The following is a 20,850-nucleotide window of genomic DNA, read 5'->3' as shown; positions in this document are numbered from 1 at the left end:
TGTAGGGGGACATTCCGAGAGGTGTTTTGTAAGCTGTACGGTACGCCCACAGCGAATCATCTAATCTCTGCGACCAATCCTTACGGTTAGGATTTACAACTTTTTCAAGAACCCCTTTTATCTCTCGGTTTGACAACTCGGCTTGCCCGTTAGTTTGAGGATGGTAGGCAGTAGCAACCTTGTGTTTCACACTGTATTTGGCCAACAAGGCTGCTAGGATCTTGTTCACAAAGTGGGTACCTTCATCGCTTGTCAAAGCCCGTGGGGTTCCAAACCGAGTAAACACTTGCTTATGGAGAAACTTCATAACCACCTTGGAGTCATTTGTGGGACTTGCTACTGCTTCAACCCATTTCGAGACGTAATCCACCGCCAACAAAATGTAGAGATTGCCATAAGATGGTGGAAAAGGCCCCATGAAATCGATTCCCCAAACGTCAAAGAGTTCCACCTCAAGAATGCAATTCAGCGGCATCTCATTCCTCGCTGAAATATTGCCAACTCTTTGGCAGCGGTCACATCTTCTTGCAAAATCATGAGCATCCTTGAAAATGGTGGGCCAATAGTAGCCCGATTGAAAGACTTTGGCAACTGTTCTTTGTCCCCCAAAATGTCCACCATAGGGAGAAGAATGACAGTGTTCTAGGATGCTTGCAACTTCCTCTTCGGGCACACAACGCCGCATCATTCGATCCGCACACTGCCTGTACAAGTAAGGCTCATCCCAATAGTAGAATCTCACCTCATGGAAGAATTTTTTAAGCTGCTATTTAGTAAAATCTGGGGGCTGTAATCCACTCACCAAATAATTAACAACATCAGCATACCATGGAGCAGTCTCTTGAGTTAAAACCAGCAGCTGTTCATCAGGAAATGTTTCTTGAATTTGCATCTCATCTTTACTGTCACCACTTGCTTCCATCCGAGATAAATGATCAGCCACTTGGTTTTCAGTACCTTTTCGATCTCGAATTTCTAAGTCAAATTCTTGCAGCAAAAGAACCCAACGGATAAGTCTTGGCTTGGCATCTTTCTTGGCAATGAGGTACTTGATTGCTGAATGGTCGGTGTATACAATCACCTTCGTTCCCACAAGATAAGACCTGAATTTGTCAAAAGCAAATACCACAGCCAGCAACTCCTTCTCGGTGGTTGAGTAATGTATTTGAGCATCAATTAGTGTCTTGCTTGCATAATAAATAGAGTGAAAAATCTTCTCTCTTCGCTGCCCAAGTACCGCCCCAATAGCAAAATCACTAGCGTCGCACATTAGTTCAAATGGCAAAGACCAATCGGGAGCAACAATGACTGGAGCAGTAACTAATGCCTTCTTCAAAGTGAAAAATGCTTCATGACAGTCTTTAGTAAACTCAAACTGGCGGTTTTGTTCCAGCAATGAACAAAGGGGTTTTGAGATCTTCGAAAAATCTTTAATGAACCGCCTATAGAACCCCGCATGCCCCAAAAAACTTCTAATGCCTTTTACGGTTGTCGGTGGTGGCAATTTCTCAATTACTTCCAGCTTTGCTTTGTCTACTTCAATGCCTTTATTAGAGACTTTATGGCCCAAAACGATGCCCTCCTTTACCATAAAATGGCATTTCTCCCAGTTGAGAACCAAGTTGGTCTCCTCACATCTCGATAAAACCTGCTCCAAATTAGCCAAGTAATTGTCAAAAGATTCCCCATAGACTGAGAAGTCATCCATAAAAATTTCAAGTATACTTTCTGCCATGTCTGAGAAAATCGCCATCATACACCTTTGAAAGGTGGCTGGGGCATTGCATAAGCCAAACGACATCCTCCTAAAAGCAAAGGTGCCGTAGGGACAAGTGAATGTCGTTTTTTCCTGGTCTTCCGGCTCTATAGAAATCTGGTTATAACCTGAATATCCGTCAAGAAAACAGTAAAATTCTTTTCCAGCCAACCGATCCAACATTTGGTCGATAAATGGCAGCGGGAAATGGTCCTTCCGAGTGGCTTTATTAAGCTTCCTATAATCCATGCAAACTCGCCAACCAGTCACCGTTGTTGTGGGAATCAACTCATTGTTGTCATTAGTCACTACTGTAACTCCTCCCTTTTTAGGCACACACTGAACTAGGCTAACCCAAGAACTGTCTGAAATAGGATATACAATGCCATAATCTAGCCACTTAATCACCTCTTTTCAAACAACTTCCTTCATAATGGGATTCAGCCTTCTTTGCTGCTCAATGGAATTATTACAGCCAGCTTCCAGCAGTATCTTATGCATACAAAACGTCGGGCTAATACCTTTTATATCTGCCATAGTCCAGCCGATTGCCCGCTTGTGTTTCTTCAACAATTTCAACAGTAAACCTTCAGCTTCAGCTTCTAAATACGCTGAAATAATTACTGGCAGCGTTTCATTGTCCCCCAAATAAGCATATTTTAAATGGCTGGGCAGCGGTTTCAACTCCAGCTTTGGTGGTTCTTGAATGGACGGCTTTGGAGGCTTGAAATTCCCTTCCGACAGATTTAAAGACTCAAACTGCTTGCTGAATTTCCTGGCTGGTTTGCTTGACTCTACCCAAGTAACTTGAGATTCCTCTTCATTGCTATATTCTTCGTCATCTTCAAAGATATTCAGCCCCACATCAGCCTTGCAAATTTCTTTATTAAAGGTCTCAGCCACAAGTGTCTCAAGTACACTCAAACTAGAACATTCTTCTATTTCATCCGGGAACTCCATGGCTTTAAAAACACTAAAGGTCACTTGTTGATCGTTCACCCTCATGGTAAGTTCACCATTTTGCACATCAATCAACGTCCTTCCTGTGGCAAGAAACGGCCTCCCCAAAATGATGGGTACTTCTCGATCTGCTTCATAGTCAAGAATGATGAAGTCGGCCGGGAATATAAATTTATCAACCTGCACTAGTACATACTCAATCTTCCCTTCCGGATGAGCCATTGATCTGTCCGCTAACTGCAACGTAACTGTGGTTGGCCGAGCTTCACCAATGCCCAGCTTCTTGAAAATAGACATAGGCATTAGATTAATACTAGCGCCTAAATCGCATAAAGCTCTTCCCACATCTCTACCACCAATAGAACATGGAATCATAAAGCTGCCTGAATCTTTTAATTTAGGAGGGATTTTACTCTTCAACATAGCACTGCAACCTTCTGTGAGAGCAAGGGAATATTGATATGGAGCTGTTTCAGTACATCCAAAAACTTCCTGAACTGCCCATCTTGCTGCTGTTTTCTAAAACGCTGAGGAAATGGTGGAGGTGGCTTATGCAAAGTCTTTTCTGTAACAGAATGCTGACCCGATGTTGTATCAACTGGGCCAATTTGAGCAGCTGAACTTGCTGATTTTTTACTCGTTTCCCCTTCAGTTTGGATTGAAGTGGGCTCCCTGCTGCCTTTTGTTTTCTCATCATCATTTTCCAGAATTTTTCCACTTCGTAAATTAATTGCTTTGCAATGTTCTTTACCATCCCTCCTCGGATTCTCAGTGTCACTAGGCAAAGAACCTTGTGGCCTATTTTTCAGATCATTAGCCAGTTGCCCAAACTGAATTTCCAGATTACAAAGAGACGCTGCTTGGCTCTGAATCACAGCATCATTCTTTGCCATATAATCCCTCATTAAACTCTCCAAAGAACTAGATTGAGAGCCTTGAGATTGGTGAGGTTGCTGAGCCCTTGGCTGTTGAGAAAAACCTGGCGGAAATGACTGTTTCCCTTGTGCTGGCGCTCCACTTGAACTTGCTCCTTGACCCCCCCATGACAGATTTGGATGTTGCCTCCACGCTGGATTGTAAGAGTTTGAATACGGATTATTGTTGCGGTTGAAATTTTGATTACCCACATAGCAAACCGAGGCTGGATTTGATGGGCAATTCTCAAAAGTATGTCCGTCTCCACAATAAACACATGAAATTTCTGCACTTTGAATGGCAGCGGCTGGCTGAATATTTCCTCCCAAACTCATATTCTTCAAGATGTTAGTCATTGAGGCCATTTGAGCTGTTAGAGCCGTTAATGCATCTACTTCAAGAACTCCCGCCACCTTTCTACTTGTAGGAGCTCTAGTGTTTGACCATTGATAGTTATTACTTGCAATCCTTTCCAAAATCTCAAATGCTTCGTTGTAAGACTTGGAAAGAATGGCTCCATTGGCTGAAGCGTCCAAGACCATTCGAGAGGCTGCATTGAGACCATTGTAGAATGTCTCCATTTGTATACAATGTGGGATACCGTGGTGTGGACATTTTCTTAAAAGCTCTTTGAATCTTTCCCACGGGTCACTAGTGGACTCATCTTCCAGCTGCTGAAACGACATAATCTCACTTCTAAACTTTGCATTTCTCGTGGGAGGGAAGTACTTTCTTAGAAATTTCTCAGCCAAGTCATTCCAATTTGTAACTGAATCGGGAGGAAGGGTGTTGAGCCATGATCTAGCTCGATCCCTTAAAGAGAATGGGAATAACTTCAGTCTTAGCGCCTCTTCACTTACTCCTTGTAACTTGAAAGAATCGCTCACCTCCAAAAATGAGCGAAGATGGAGATGAGGGTCTTCCGTGGGCATCCCACTAAACTGCCCAACTGTTTGGAGCATTTGGAACATGACAGGTTTTAGCTCAAACTGAGGTGCTTGAATTTCGGGCCTCATAATGCCCGGATTGAGCTCGTTGAACATAAGGGCAGCATATTCCCTGTAGAGTCCAAGAACTTTACTTAGCTAATTGTTTAGTAAGTATTATAGTATGTTTAGTGTTATCTTTGTTACTATGGATTTTTGGTTCAGACCGGGAATTATTTGGACACTCATAGTAGTACTTATAGATTTTCTAAGTTTAACCTATAGTTTAAGAATATTAAGTATAACCTAAGGTTTGATTATGTGACTGATATTAAGGATTATATTTACAATATTATAAGTTTTAGACATCAACCAATAGGATTTTAAGCACATGTTATGAATGGTGATTAAGGATTAAAGATTTTTGAGGATTAAATATAATAAGGAGTAAAGTTTGAATGTTATAGGGTCAGTCAGCAGCTTTGAGTACGTTGAAGGCTTAGTCAAGGCTGTTTACTCCATTCAAACTTAGCTAAAAATGTGTAATTTCGTGTTTAAATATTCAGCGTGTGCCGATATATCGCAGCTATAGGGGGCGATATATCGCAGCACGTAGATACGGAAAACACGAGACGATGCACGGTCGCCTCGGGCATAATGGCCCAGGCGATATATCGCCTCCTTCAGCATGGATTCAAACTCTTTTGAATTCATTTCCTTTCAGCCATTCAAACTCCTTCAACAGTCCAGCATCTTTTGAACGAGTCTTCAGCCTCTGCTGAACGATTATTCAAATGATTTTCACCTAAAAAGCCATTATTTTTATTCAAGTAAAATCAAGATATTTTCATTCCCAAACTCTATAAATAGGACCTAGTACCCAGCCATTATTCACCATTTGCTCTAAGTTCAGAAGTTGCTAGTGTTAAGTGAGTGTGAGAGTGTAAACACCTGGTTTGGGGAAAAACTATAAGCTTAAACATCATAAGCTTATCAAACACTTTGGGAAGGGAGTTCTATAGTATTTCGGTGGAGGTTAGATTGATCTTGCAAATCTTTGAGGTAAACCCGAAACTCTACTTCATTCATTTCATGTTATTTCCTTTCTCAAAACCTTCTACTCAGTCCCCTAACCTCATTCTTATTTTGGTTAGGGAATCCAAGTTCTTAAGCATAGAAGTTGGTAAGTATGTTTTTATGGTTTAGTCTTTCCATCTCTTTCATTTCATCTCCTTTCTTTAGACTCACTCTTTCATTATGGTTTTAGGAGTGTTCCAAAAGTCCCAACTCAGTCCATTATATCCCGGTAACTTTGGTAAGGAAAATAGGCTAGAATCAATATGTTATATGCTTATGTTATCTTATGTTTATGTTGTTAAATGTGTTATGATATGTATGCATGTATGTTTGTAGGCTTGGGCATATGACCCATATGACTAACAAGACCCCAAATGGGTTATGGGCATATGACCTACTTAGCTAGTAGGACCCCACTAATCCCATGGGCATATGCTTGTTTAGTCTATGGGACCCCAAGTAATAATGGCCATTATAATAAGTGTATGTTATATGTATTATGTTAAGTCTTTATGTTTTCTTATGAAATTATGTATATGACTATGTGTTAGATTTTCCTTGCTGGGCATTAGGCTCACTCCTTTATGTTTATGTGCAGGAAAATAAGCTTTAGAGGCGGTAAGATTCGTGACGCTTGGAGGATGTGTATCGATGGTGAATGGAGTCAAGGGGCCGAGCGTTGTTCGATTCGAGGATGTAGTTTCGGTTTTATGTCTTTTTACATGTATTTTCCGCACTAATTATGTAATGTCTTATTATTTTAAATTATGTTTTTGTTTTAAAGACAATGGGATCCCATACCCGTTTTGGTATTTACTTTGTAAGTAACTCTTATTTTTATAAGTTACTTAATAAAATTATGGTATTTTTGCAAATGTAAGTTCTTTTAAGGATTTTATGTATAGTTTTGTTAATGGTCCAAATAGTCTAGAGTAGTGGGTCATTACATTCCCTTATTGCTCTGGCTCTGTCATCCGCCAAAACAATGGGATTAGTAACTTGCTGGCCATCCCCCTCTTCATCAACACGCTCAGCCATAGTGCCTCGGCTGTTAGCCTTCTGAGCCTTTCTCCTTTTTCTGAAAGTACGTTCGATCTCGGGGTCAATAGGAGCAAGTTCAAAGTCTTCTTGTTTGTTCATGCACTAGATAAACCTGAAAGTATACAGCAAGAACAAACAGATTTAAAAACAACAGAAATAAATTGCAAATTAGTTAATAAAACATAATTTAATTTTAAATCCCCGGCAACGGCGCCAAAAACTTGTTGCGTAAATTTAAGCAATTAAAATGTGCAAGTGTACACAGTCGGCAACAAGTAATACAGTGATAAGTGAGTATCGTCTCCACGGGGATTTTAAACTAAATAATTGCAAAAATCAACTAAAGAACAATTTAAAAATAAGATAACAAAATTAAGAACATGATTGGAATATGAATCTGAAATTAAATGGGTATACGTAATTTAATCTAAAATAAAATGAAGAACTCAGAAAAAATTAATTCAGAGAAGATCTATGTGAACAATTAGATCTGGATGGCTATTTCCCCCTATGTTAATCTGCCCAGTTGTTATAGCAATCATTCAGCAATTATGCACAGAGTTAACAAGTTTCACAATAAGTCAGTAAGCTTTTTCCAAAACCCACTAATATAATTCCAAAACTTAATTCAACACATTCCTATATTAAATCAGGTTGTAAAACATGCATTTATTCACCAAATCTCAGGTTATACAAGGTAGCAAAATACTCCTATTTCACTACTAAGAACTACCTAAACATGGCATTTCTCTTGCATCATTCAAGTTGATTCCACTAGATAGATTCTTTCCAAAAGTAGATCTAGCTAGTTTAATTGTTAGTTATGGCCAGTAATCAACAATCATTAAACATTGATTTCACTTGAATGAACAAAGGCAAATTACTAAACTCATGCATTGCATTAATACTTCATCACATAAGGTTCATAGCCACCCAAATCTCAAGGTGATTAGTTTATGTCTAAACTGAAAATTACAATCCAAAACAGAAATTGTTCATCCATAGCAAATATTCAGTTCACAAATTATAGAATCAAGAGTATACACTACAGAAAAGGAAATATAGAAGAAAGAGAAGAGTAGAATCGGGTTCTAGAGTCCTCCTCCTTCCTTGGCCGTGATTCTCCTCCTGTAGGTAATGCCTTTTTCTGTGTATATCTCTCTATTTTTTCACTGTACTCTTCTTGCTGAAAGATTTCTCTATTTGTTGTACTGTGTCCTCTACTACTCCTTGTGTATTACGGCTGTGACTCTTCTTTGGGTACTTTCCCTTACCCTAATTAGAAAGCCCAATCCATCTTTGGTCCATTTCTTCTTGCCACCTCAGCCAGCTGACTTCATTCATTAAAATGGGTGCCACATAGGCGCTGAGGTAATTACTTAAGTGCAGCTGGCTTCTGTCCACGTCATCCTTCTTTTCCCAGAATTGCTACGAGTCTGGCCTACAGCATCTGAGCAGCAATGCTCCCTTTCTGTCCCCTTTGTCTTTTGATTCCTTTAATTTCCCTTGGCGCTTTGAAGGTTCCTTTCCTGAATGACAAAAACACACAAATTTACTTAAATATTTATAATTACTAACAACAACTCATAGACTCTTAAATGGACTCACTACTTAAAACATAAAGGTAAAAGTTGAACAAATTTACAATTAACACACTTTCATTACTCTTTTCAACCTAAAAACAAGTTCAAAAATCATAAAAATAACTCTAAATCATAGAGTTATCATTATGCCAACAATAGTAAAGCTTATAGGCTATTAGACTTAGAATCTAATATTATGATTGAATCTAAAGAAGTTGAATTTTTCGAGAACATGTTATGTGACAACAATTCTCAAGCTTCAACATATCTAAAGGAGAATTTGTTATATGAGAACAATTCTCAAGCTTCTACATCCAAAGTTGATTCTCAAGAGGAGAATTCTCAAAAGAATGTAAAGCAATCCTTTGAACTTAGAAGAATTCAAAGACTTAAAAAGAAGAAAAGTCTAGTAGTGGATGAGATAGATTCTCAACGAATTTCATTCTACATGGTAGAAGGAAATAGAGAGGAAGTCATTAGGAAAATTCCTATTGTACTTCTCGTTGAACATGATCCCAAGACTTATAGAGAAGCTATGCAATCGAGAGATAGTGCATTTTGGAAAGAAGCCATCAATGATAAAATGGATTCCATTCTTTCCAACAACACTTGGGAGTTGGTAGATCTCCCATCGGGGTCTAAGCCAATTGGGTGTAAATGGGTATTTAGGAGAAAATACCACACTGACGGCACTATCCAAACCTTTAAAGCTAGATTAGTAGCTAAAGGGTTTAGGAAAAAAGAGGGTATCGATTATTTCGATACCTATGCGCCTATTGCAAGAACAACTTCTATAAGAATTTTGTTCGCTTTAGCTTCTATACACAACTTGTATGTTCATCAAATGGATGTCTGTACGCCCTAAATATCCGCGAGTTCTTAGCGAGTTGGAAAAGGGCATAATTCAATTCGCCACGTGTAAATCGTCCACCCGGAGCTGCTGTTACGAGTCTCCACCTCTCCAACCTAAGCTGAACAGAGAGTTAGTAGTCTACTCAAAGGCAGCGGGGCAACAATATGGATATCACGAGCTGGTGCTACATCAAGCTCGAGGTGCGGCATAGATCTGACACCCGAACCCTTGTAAAGGCTACCACGCAATGTAAACGTGCACATATCAGACATCACGTGTCTATTCCATTCCTGAATTCTCAGACACGCAGTATAAACATGCGTGTTCAGACACCCCACGACTGGTTTGGGCCATGCGGCCCATAATCCCCCTTACCTATTGATTAGACCACACCTCACTGTCAGGTTTTAGGAATTAATCATCAGTGTCACAGAGATGACATAATGGGTAAGAAGGTCACGGGATGACCCCCTTTACCAACGCCCAGGTATCCTCTCCCTATAAATACCAAGACCCTGGCCGTTACAAGGAGGTTGGTGTGACAGTCAGAATCCCGGGATCCGTAACACTACAAGAAATTCGGCATTTACCTACCAATTTTTTACCTGCATATATTTATTGGTAACTAAAGAATTCTTTTACCTACAATTATATTTTCGTAGCGACTATTGGTAGGGGATTCCTTAAGAAAACATGTGGGACTATAAAATTTATTATTACCTACCATTAGTATTGGTAGGTATTAGACTTACCTACAATTTTTTTTTTAGGGAAATGTTTTAACGATTCCCGCCTATTTTTCCCTCCCATTTTTACCTAATTAAAAAAAAAAGGTGATGTGGCTGCCAAAAAAAGGTGATGTGGCTGCTGACATGTGATGCATATGGTGACTTGTCACCTGACCAATACATGTGGTCGTATCACTACGTGACACGTGTCACTAATATATATTTTAAAATAAATTATAAAATTATATAAATTAAAATTTAATTAATATTATTTTTAATTTAATATATTTTTTATAAAAACCTAAAATCTATCTAACCCTAACATTTATCTAACTCTCACTCTCTCATCTGCCGCTTCCCTCTGTTCTATGCGTTCTTCTCCATTTTCGACTCCCTCCATTTTTGACTCCCTCTCACCAGATCTCTCATCTGTCGCCTCCCTCACTCACGACCTCTTCTCCATTTTCATACTCCCTCTCAACATCTCTCTCCCATTTTCGGACCACTCTCCGAGGTCGACTGGCATTTTCGGACCTTTGTCCATGGTCATCGACGCTTGGTCTGAGCCGCTGCCATTTTTCTTCGAATCTCCGAGCCGCCACACTCATCCTTCGAACCCCTGAGCCGCCACCATCATTGTTCATTTCTCTGAGCCGCTGCCATTGTTGTTGAGTTATCTGAGTTGCCTCCATCGTTGTTGAGTTCACTGAGTTGCCTCCATCTTTGTTGAGTTCTCTGAGCCGCCTCCATCTTTGTTGGTCAGTTCTCTTTGGGTAGTTTTTTATTTTCAAATTTGTCTAATTCCTTTGAAATTACTGTTGGTAATGTCTTTGATTATTTGTTTAAGGTTTGATTTTGGTTCCTTTAGCGGCTTTGATTATTTCGAATTGGGTGGATTGGCCTGGCTTTGAGATTTTGCTGGTGGATTTTAGTTGGATTGGTGGCTGTAAAATTTTTGGAAGTTTGGTTGTTGGTGTCTTTGAGTTTCAGACAAATTGGCTTGGTGGCTTTGAGGTATAAATCCCCACTGATCTGAAAGATTAATGATGATTAATTTTTCTGAGGCTTTGTTATTTTTGTTGTGAGGCTTTGTGAATGTTATGCTTTGAGAAAATTATGTTTTGATGATTACTGTGTTTCGGGTCTGAGTTGTTTCACAGTTGTGATTTTGTTTAGAGTCTTTTAGTTATGTGTCATTGTTGTAATCTGATTTATGTTTTTATTGTTATGCTTTGAGAAAATTATGTTTGATGACTACTGTGTTTCAGGTCTGAGTTGTTTCACTGTTATTTACCTGTGATTTTAGTTAGAGTTTTTCAGTTATGTGCCATTGTTGTAATTTGGTTTATGTTTTCATTGTTATATTCTGGTTCTTTTTTTTTTAAATTGTCCTTAGTGTTTGAACTGTTATTTGTGTTGGGGTTTTGTTCATGCTCAGAGAGTTATGAATTGTCACTTGCAACACTTATTTGTTTTTCAGAAATGTTTTTTTACCTTACTTTGTGTATATAAATCAGGTTTTTTGTTTCTAAATAAAATTTTGAACATTTATTTATACTTGTATAAATTTTGTATCTTTGTCTATTTAGTTAGTAATTTGTTAGCTACTTAGTTATTCATTTTGCTAGTTTTTTTTTTTATTCTTATAAAAAAAATTGGAGATTAAATTTGAAATATATCTGCCTTGTTTGCTATGTTCAAAATCTGCATCTTTTTTTGGATGTGTCTTGATTTATATATATTTTTTATCTGTCTTGTTTTAATTTTTTTTTTGGCCAATAATGTTTAAAAATGATTATGATTGTTATGTTTGATGATTATGTGGCTTCTTGTGCCCATATATATATATATGTGTGTTGGTATACCAAGTCATGTAAATGCCCTTAATAATTCATATTATATAAATTTTTTAAATATTTGTGATGATCAAAGTGGGGATATTTTATTTGTATTAACTTACTATAATGATGTAATATTGTATTAAGTTTTGAAGAATGAGAAGTATAAATATTCAGATTGTACAAAAGTTTATATATTATCTTAAGGTTATTATTGAATATTTAGTAAGTTTATCTTTAATTATCTCATGTTCCTCAAGTTTATCTTATCAATGAAATTTTTTTCCAACAATTGATAAACTTAATGTACTCATCTTTTTTTCTATTAAAAAAAGTCTTCATAAAGTAATAAAATAAAACATTAATGTTTTATAATTTTTAATTTTTTGTCAATGATCAACTTATTTGATTTTAAAATATTACTTCAAAACAATAATTCGTGAAAATGTTATTGAAATTAATAATTTATGACCCAAAAATAATTTTTAAAATTTTTTAAGAGCATTCATCTTTAAAAATTCCAAATAAAATAAATAAATAAAATAAAGCGATTTTATTAGTAAATTTAATTAATCAAATAGTGTGTATAAGAGTCAATTTTAAATAAAAAGATTTTATTAATAAAATTTAGAAATTGTTTCCCTATTTAGTAGTAAATCATCGATCCATTTATGACATTCCAGAAATATCCCATGTCGAGGATGACTTCTTGAATAATGATGTTTTTCAAGAAGACCATTCATTTCAGTTGCCACATTTTCAACCGACTGAAGATTTGATTGAAAGTTCATCTTTAGTGCATAAAGATGATGCACCTTTAACTCTTTTAAGCGAGTTTGTTCAAATGAATATTGGCGGGGAAGTAGATGAAGATGAATTTATTGAACTTAACAATGATTTTGATGATGGAGATATCTTCTTTGATGGAGAAGTGATATGTTCTAGTGATAGTGAGTTAGAAAATGATTTAGAAGAACAATTTGATGATGACACAGAATCTTAAAAAAATTGTTAGTTATCATTTTTTTTATTTTACATGTATTCTATGCGTTCTATACATGTAGTCTCTATATATGTATTCTAATCTTTTTTTTATTTTATAAAATTGTTAGTTATCATTTTTTTTATTTTACATGTATTCTATGTGTTCTAAACATGTAGTCTCTATATATGTATTCTAATCTTTTTTTTTTTTTTTATAAAATTGTTAGTTATCATGGCACCTGGACGTCGTACAACTCGTTCCATTACCCATGCTCAACAAGATGGACCAGTTGATGAGTCTAATACTGCTAGGCAACAACCTGGTCGCACTACTCGTTCCACCATTCATACTCAGCAGCCTAGTCAACAACCAGATGTTCGTATCACTCGCTCTACTATTCATGTTCTACCACCTCGACCAAATGCCCCCACCACCCGCTCTACTACTCAGGGTGATCCACCTGAAGTTAGCATTCCCCCTATTGTTCAGAGTCAACAAGTTGTCTCCGCTGCCGACTCTGCCACTGAACATAATGTATCTCAAACACCATCTGGTATGTCTCATACATTTTACATTTGATTGTTTTAAAATTAGGATGAATTTAAACTTACAGTTTTTTTTATATAGAATCAACCGCTCCTAGTAGTAGCAAAACACGTGGGCCTACTCGTGGATACAAAACTGCTAGTGATGCTAAGGCAACTCAAAGTGGGAAGTTACCTGTTGTATTTGAAGCTGAGTGTCGTCAGCCTATTTGTGGAAATGCTGAAAAATTTAATAATGAGATTGGATTTGTTGTTCGCAACCATGGCACATTTCATTACAAGGATTGGAGATTTGTCCCCGAGGATGTGAGAGCTCCATTACAACATTTTCTTGTGGTAGGTTTTATATTAAAAAAATTTCAATTATAAATTAAACTAATATAAAAAATTATTAATTTTATTTTATATAATTGTAGGATTCATTTGATATTAACTTGCATGATGAGACCACTATAAAATGCATTGATGATCAAATGAGAAAAGCTTGGAAGAATTTCAAGTACAAGTTACATGGATATTTCAAAGAAATTGGAGGAGAATAAGATGTTGAAATGGCAAAGAGGAAACGACATCCTAATTTGAAGGATGATCGCCAACAAGATTGGGAGATGTTGAGTGATCGTTGGTTTTCTAACGAATTTAAGGTAATTACTTATTTTCTTAAAATTATAATTTTATTTGTGTTAATAACTTTTCTTATTCTCTTTTTTAGGAAAGGTCGTTGAAGAATACTGCCAATCGTTCAAAGAGAAAGTGGGAGTCTAGAAATGGATCAGTTTCAACACCGTGACATCACATTAGAAGGAGAATGGTGTTAGCTTCTTCCACTAGCCAAATCGAGACTTGGCGTCTAAAACATTATGATGAGAAAAAAGGAATATGGACTGGACCAGATTTAGCATAAATATATGTAAGTATAAATTTTAATTTTGTAACTTTTTTATAATTATCATTACTAATTAGAAAATAAAATGAGTATATAGGATAAAATGATGGCGTTAAGGGCTCAACACACTCCAGAAGAAATGTCTGATAAAGACATTATGGAGCGTATTCTTGGACGCTCTTCTGCACACTTGAAAGGTTGGGGTCGATCTTTTTCAAGTACAACTTCTACTTCCCAACGCAATCCAGCTGAGTCAAATAAGCCAACATATGATGAGCTAGCCCAACGCCTTGATGAAGCAAACAACCGACTTGATTCTACAAATGACCAACTAAGTATTGTTGTAGAAATACTAAGGAAAAACAATATGATGCCACCGCCTCCGTCAGATCAATGTTCTGATGCAAATGTCGAAAATTCTCCCGTCCCTTCAATGCTAGAAGAACAAGATGATTCTTAGTTTTTTTTATGTTTTTAATTCAAAACTTTAAAGATAAATTATTATGGACATTTTATCTTTTATGTTTGTTTGTTTGAACATTTTATAATATATGTTTATTTAATTTTATAAAAGCTATTTGTTTTTTAATTAATTAAATTAATTTATCATCTATAAATAATTAATTTTAAATATTTTCCAAAATAATAATTCAATACTACCTACCAATAAATTATACTATTGCCTACACATATTTAAGTGTAGGTAAATGTGAGACCTTAATACCTACCAATAAATTAAATTATTGCCTACACATATTTAAGTGTAGGTAAATGTGAGACCATAATACCTACCAATAAATTAAATTATTGCCTACACATATTTAAGCGTAGGTAAATGTCCGACCCTGATACACTGCCACGTGGCCCAATAAGCTACTGGCACGTGCCACATCATCTGCCACGTCACCTGCCACGGTGGAAGACACGTCATTTTCCATGTCAGCTTCCATGATACATAATTGCCACATCACTTGCCACGTATAATGCCACGTCAAACACTAGGTCAATGACGCTGACTCATTTTTTGTGGGGCCCACACGATTTTACCTACCAATATACTAATCGTAGGTAATAATACTTTTTTCGACTAACTATTACCTACCAATAGGTTATTGGTCAACATTGGTAGGTAAATGGATTTACCTACCAATGCACCATTTTTACCCACAAATAAAATTGGTAGATAAAGGCCGAATTTCTTGTAGTGTAAGGGGAAAGACCGGGTAAGCTGTGCAATCCCACACCGCCTGGGGAAGGTCAAGTGTAATGATTCTAAGTAGGGCTGTGCAGAAACGATCCGATCCAATAACAAACCAACCGATCCAATGTCAACCGACCGCTAAAAATTGGATATCCAATCATGATTGGATTGGATCGGATGACATTTTTAAAAATCCAATATTGGATCGGTCGGTTCTTGGATGACATGTAAATCCAATGGATCCAACTGACCGATCCAATCCAATAATGATCCAATACCATCCAATTAATATTCAAATAAAAAATATATTATATATTTTTTTTAAAGTTAAAATATATTATATTTTATTACATTTACTGTATTTTTATTATTTGGATTAGTAATTAGTGTTTTTATAATTGAAATAATTTTTTTTTTAAAATCAGCCTAAATAAAGGTTTTAAAAGATCGGATGGATCCGATCCGATCCAACGGATAACCAATGGATGGAACCGAACCGATCCAATCATCCATTGGATCGGATCGGATCGGTTGGTTCAAGATGATAGGATCGGATCGGTTCCAAAAATCCAACATCCAATTGGATGATTGGATCGGATCGGATGGGCTTAAAAACATTGGATGTCATCCAATGAACACCCCTAATTCTAAGACTGTGTAGGTATGGGACTACACAGTTGAAGAGAGCTTAAATGGATTGATGGGTACTACCTATATTAGGAAGATGCATCTTCTTTTCAGTAGCCCATCACTTGAGAACTCCAAAGTTAAGCGTGCTTGGCTTGGAGTAATCTAGAGATGGGTGACCTCCTGGAAAGTTTTCCCAGGAAGTGTGCGAGTAAGGACAAAGCACGCTGGCTTTGTCCATCACTTGCAGTAATCTAGGGATGGGTGACCTCCTGGAGAACTCCAAAGTTAAGCGTGCTTGGCTTGGAGTAATCTAGGGATGGGTGACCTCCTGGAAAGTTTTCCCAGGAAGTGTGCGAGTGAGGACAAAGCACGCTGGAAAGACGTGTGTTGGTTTGTAGGGACAGTCGTCATTCCAGAAAGTAACCATAGTGATGTGGGGCGTCACATAATGGTATCAGAGCCTTGACCCAGCTGGAAGTGTGGCCGACGGGGACGTCGGGCCCGTAAGGGGGGGTGATTGTGACAGTCAGAATCCCGTGATCCGTAAGGGGAAAGACCGAGTAAACTGTGCAATCCCACACCGCCTGGGGAAGGTCAAGTGTAATGATTCTAAGACTATGTAGGTATGGGACTACATAGTTGAAGAGGGCTTAAATGAATTGATGGGTACTACCTATATCAGGAAGATGCATCTTTTTTTCGGTAGCCCATCACTTGAGAACTCCAAAGTTAAGCGTGCTTGGCCGGGAGTAATGATAAGGTCATTTTTGTATTAATATTTGTTAAGTTTTTCTATGCTTGGATGGTGTTATGATAGCATTTTTAATAGTTTTAACTAAGTTTCGTGATTCTACAACATATTTTCTACGTTGCGTTTTATGATGATAAATCTGACATTTTGATGGCAAGTGTAGTTAAAATAAAGTTTTAGGAGTATTCAAAGCTTTCGGTATTGAAATGTGGAAGTGGTGGCAACGTGCAAGCTATCTAAGATCAAGAATTGAAGAAATTGGAGGTAGGCCGCGGCTCATAAAACTCAGGTCGCAGCACTTTAAATGGAATTGCAGTTTCAGAATTTTTTCTTCCAGACAAACCGCTGCCTAGGTTGTCAGGCCGCTGCCTGAGAAACAGATTTGTGCATAGATTTTGTTCTAGGCCGCGGCTCGCATTTTTCAGGCCGCGGCTTACGACGTCGTTTTCATATTTTTTATTTCTTTTTAATTATAATTTAATTGAGACTATAAAGGATTATTAGGATTAATTTTAGATTAGGTTTTGATTACGGTTTTGAGAGAAAAAGAGACTCAGAAGGGGCTGGAGAGAAGACTACAACACTACAACAATCTTGTTCATCCATCTAGTTTCTTTTCTTCCCTTAACCTCTATAATCTTAATTGTAATTATGTTTGTGATTATGATTACTATTATGGAGTAGATTCTTTTTAGGTTAAGGGTTAATTCAAAACCCAAGACATGAATTCTTGACTGTTGATAATGAATATCATTCTTTAATTTCTCTCAATATTAAATTGTTTCTATTTTTCTAATTGAATGCTATGAATTTTGTGATTTCTTGTTAGGTGGCCAACTAATTAAGGTTTTACATTATTCAATTGTCATCTTAGAATTACTACTCACCTAATAGTTTAGGATTCTAAGTGTATGTGATAAATTGCAATTAATAGTGATGTCAAAAGAATTGTTGATTGTGATGAAAAATAGAACCTAGGTTAAATGAATTATATGCTTCATTAATTTATTGCCTAGATTAACTTGTTTCCATAGGACTTAATGCTTTATCTAAGTTAAATAGATTGTATGCTTCATAGATTTATTGCTTAGATAAAAGAGTTAATTATTAAGCACTTCGCCTTGATTACTTATAATAGGGAGACTAGGATAATTGACTGCTTCAGCGTTATCTGTGGGGTTAATAGTTTAATTGAGAAATTGGAATAATATTTATTATTATTGATTAGGAATGATTGTTGAGGGTGGAGATTAACCTTTTAACTGTTTCTTAATATCGTAATCCCAATCTTTATTTGCTTTCTAGTTTATGTTATTTAATTTTGAATTAAAAATCAAAATCCCCTTTTAAGTTTTAGTTTTAATTATTGAATAATAAAGTGAACGATAGTCCTCGTGGGTTCGACCTGTGCTTGCTATTATACTGAAATAATTGGAAGTATTGAAAGAAAAATCATTGTTAAATTTGTGTGGTATACGACAGCCATCAAATTTTTGGCGCCGTTGTCGAGGACTATTGTTATTCTCTTTATTATTCAAATTTATTTATTTGTGACTAATTAGTTTTTACTGTGGAATTATCAGGTGTATATGTCTGGTGAAGACGATACTCAAGAAAGGTTATCTAGACTTAAACAATATCTTGAGTCATCGTCAGCTTCTCGTTCTTCAAGGACTATCATCGATAATCCACTCTTTCAACGTCTCGCTCCACAAGTAAATCCTGTTAAAGTGCCATTACCGTCTGACAACGAATCTGATTCTGACGATTTAGTTCGATCCTATAGAACAATGGTTAGCAAAGGACACTGAAATAGTTGGCAGCGCCAAATCTTGACCAACAACCACTTTGCATCCAGTATCCATCGTTGGATGTAAACTTTGAGCTGAAGTCAGGCCTCATCCACTTATTGCCTTCTTTCCATGGGCTACCTGGTGAGGCTCCGAATAAACATTTGAAGGAGTTTCATATTGTTTGTTCTAGTATGAAACCTGCTGCAGTGACTGAAGAACAAATTAAGCTGCGAGCTTTTCCTTTCTCCCTAAAGGATGCAGCTAAAGAGTGGTTGTACTATCTTCCACATGGTACTGTTGAAACTTGGAATGGTATGAAGACTATGTTCCTAGAACGATACTTTCCAACATCTAAAGTTGGAAGCATCAGGAAAGAGATCTGTGGTATAAGGCAATATACAGGAGAGTCTTTGTATGAATATTGGGAGAGATTTAAGTAGTTTTGTGCTAGTTGCCCTCATCATCAGATAAGTGAACAACTCCTCATTCAGTACTTTTATGAAGGATTACAATCACTGGATAGGAGTATGATTGATGCAGCCAGTGGGGGTGCACTAGTTGATAAGACTCCTGGTGCAGCTAGGAGCTTGATTTCTAATATGGCTGCTAACTCACAACAGTTTGGCATTCGCCAAGATCCTGTTCCACCACCCAAATCAGCTAATGAAGTGAGCACCTCTAATGCTAATCAGCTGGGTCAACAATTGGCTCAATTAACTGCAGTGGTCCAACAACTAGCTTTAGGCCAACAGGTGAGGCCATGTGGAATCTGTCAAATTGTGGGGCACGCTACTGATACTTGCCCTACTCTAGTTGAGGGAGATACTGAGGATGTTAACGCTGTAGGAAATTTTCCTAGTCAATTACGTCAGATGTATTATGACCCATTTTCACAAACTTATAATCCTGGCTGGCGTGATCATCCAAATCTTCGTTATGGGAATCAACAAAAAATTGCTCCACAACCAACATCAGCGAGACCACCTGGTTTCACTTTGCAACCGCGATCTCAAAATAATTTTGTACCTAGACCATCACAACCACCGTAAGCTGCTCCACCATCAAGTGCCAAACCCTCTAAGGAGAATGCACTTGCTACAAATACTCTTCAGTTTTAGCAAACCACCCAAGCTTCCATCAAAAGTTTGGAGAATCAGGTGGGACAATTAGCAGCATCATATAACAGGTTAGAAGCTCATCTGTCAAATAAATTGCCTTCACAACCTGAGATGAATCCCAAGGAGAATGCTAGTGCAGTAACTTTGCGAAATGGGACGCAATATGAGCCACCTAGTCTTCTAATGCCCAATAAATTGTCATCCAAGCCACGAGTTGATTGCTCAGTTAATGAAGATGTTTCTCCAAAGCCAACCACCCCTACACCATTAAACCCTAAGCCTACTATTGTCATTCCACCTCCATTCCCAAGCAGACTAAAGAAGACTAAAAAGGAAGAGGTTGACAAGGAAATTCTTGATACATTTCGAAAGGTAGAAGTTAATATTCCTCTTCTTAACGCTATTAAACAAGTGTCGCGCTATGCCAAGTTTTTGAAAGAGTTGTGCACTAATAAGCGTAAGTTGAGGGGTAATGAAAAAGTTAGTGTGGGGGAGAATGTTTCCGTAGTTCTTCAAAAGAAGCTTCCACCAAAGTGTAAGGATCCTGGTACTTTTACTATCCCTTGCACTATTGGTAATAAAAGAATTGAGCGTTGTATGTTGGATTTGGGAGCCTCTATCAATGTCATGCCATTCTCCATTTATGCTTCATTGAATCTCGGTCCACTTGAAGAAACATGGGTGATTATTCAACTTGCTGATAGGTCGAATGCTTATCCCAGGGGTGTAATAGAAGATGTTTTAGTTCAAGTGAATGAATTGGTGTTTCCGGCTGATTTTTATGTTCTTGATATGGAAGATGAATCTATTCCATGCTCCACTCCAATTTTGTTGGGGAGACCATTCATGAAAACTGCGAGAACTAAGATTGATGTGCATGACAGTACGTTGACCATGGAATTTGATGGGGAGACTATTCGATTTAATATTTTTGAGGCTATGAGATATCCAAGTGATGTACATGCTGTTTACTCTCTTGATGTGTTGGATATCCTTTTTCAACGAGTTTTAGATTTGCATAGTGAAGATTGTTTGGAGGTTGCGTTGAGAGAGCATCTTGTGTTGACCGATGAAGATTTGTCTCATGAGATCATGGATGTCATAACCACACTCAATAGTGGTTTTGACAAGACTTTTAAGAAGGTTGCATTTCTTAATTTGCTGATTTCTAATGAGAAATTGCAGCCATCAATTATTCAAGCTCCTACACTTGAATTGAAGCCACTTCCGAAGCATCTCAAATATGTTTACTTGGGGAAGAACA

General features: G+C 37.2%; 1 protein-coding gene and 2 non-coding genes across 3 annotated transcripts; 1 reads left to right on the top strand and 2 right to left on the bottom strand.

The window, feature by feature from the left end:
* Nucleotides 1-3,132: 3,132 nt before the first annotated feature.
* Nucleotides 3,133-6,774, bottom strand: LOC133795279 (uncharacterized). Its single transcript, XM_062232734.1, has 3 exons — nucleotides 6,582-6,774; nucleotides 4,233-4,580; nucleotides 3,133-4,118 (listed from the first exon to the last, which is right to left on the bottom strand). Exons 1-3 carry the CDS (start codon nucleotides 6,772-6,774, stop codon nucleotides 3,133-3,135), a joined length of 1,527 nt encoding a protein of 508 aa, XP_062088718.1.
* Nucleotides 4,229-4,335, top strand: LOC133799130 (small nucleolar RNA R71). The gene has a single exon (XR_009876331.1). It is a non-coding gene; the product is annotated as a small nucleolar RNA R71 (small nucleolar RNA).
* Nucleotides 6,775-18,830: 12,056 nt separating the features above from the next.
* On the bottom strand, nucleotides 18,831-18,937 carry LOC133798969 (small nucleolar RNA R71). Its single transcript, XR_009876182.1, has one exon. It is a non-coding gene; the product is annotated as a small nucleolar RNA R71 (small nucleolar RNA).
* Between the last annotated feature and the right edge of the window lie 1,913 nt (nucleotides 18,938-20,850).

Source organism: Humulus lupulus, chromosome 8 (assembly GCF_963169125.1).
Source record: "Humulus lupulus chromosome 8, drHumLupu1.1, whole genome shotgun sequence".
Classification (NCBI taxonomy): domain Eukaryota; kingdom Viridiplantae; phylum Streptophyta; class Magnoliopsida; order Rosales; family Cannabaceae; genus Humulus; species Humulus lupulus.
Note: the sequence above shows the minus strand (reverse complement) of the source record. Positions and strands in the feature narration are given on the sequence as shown.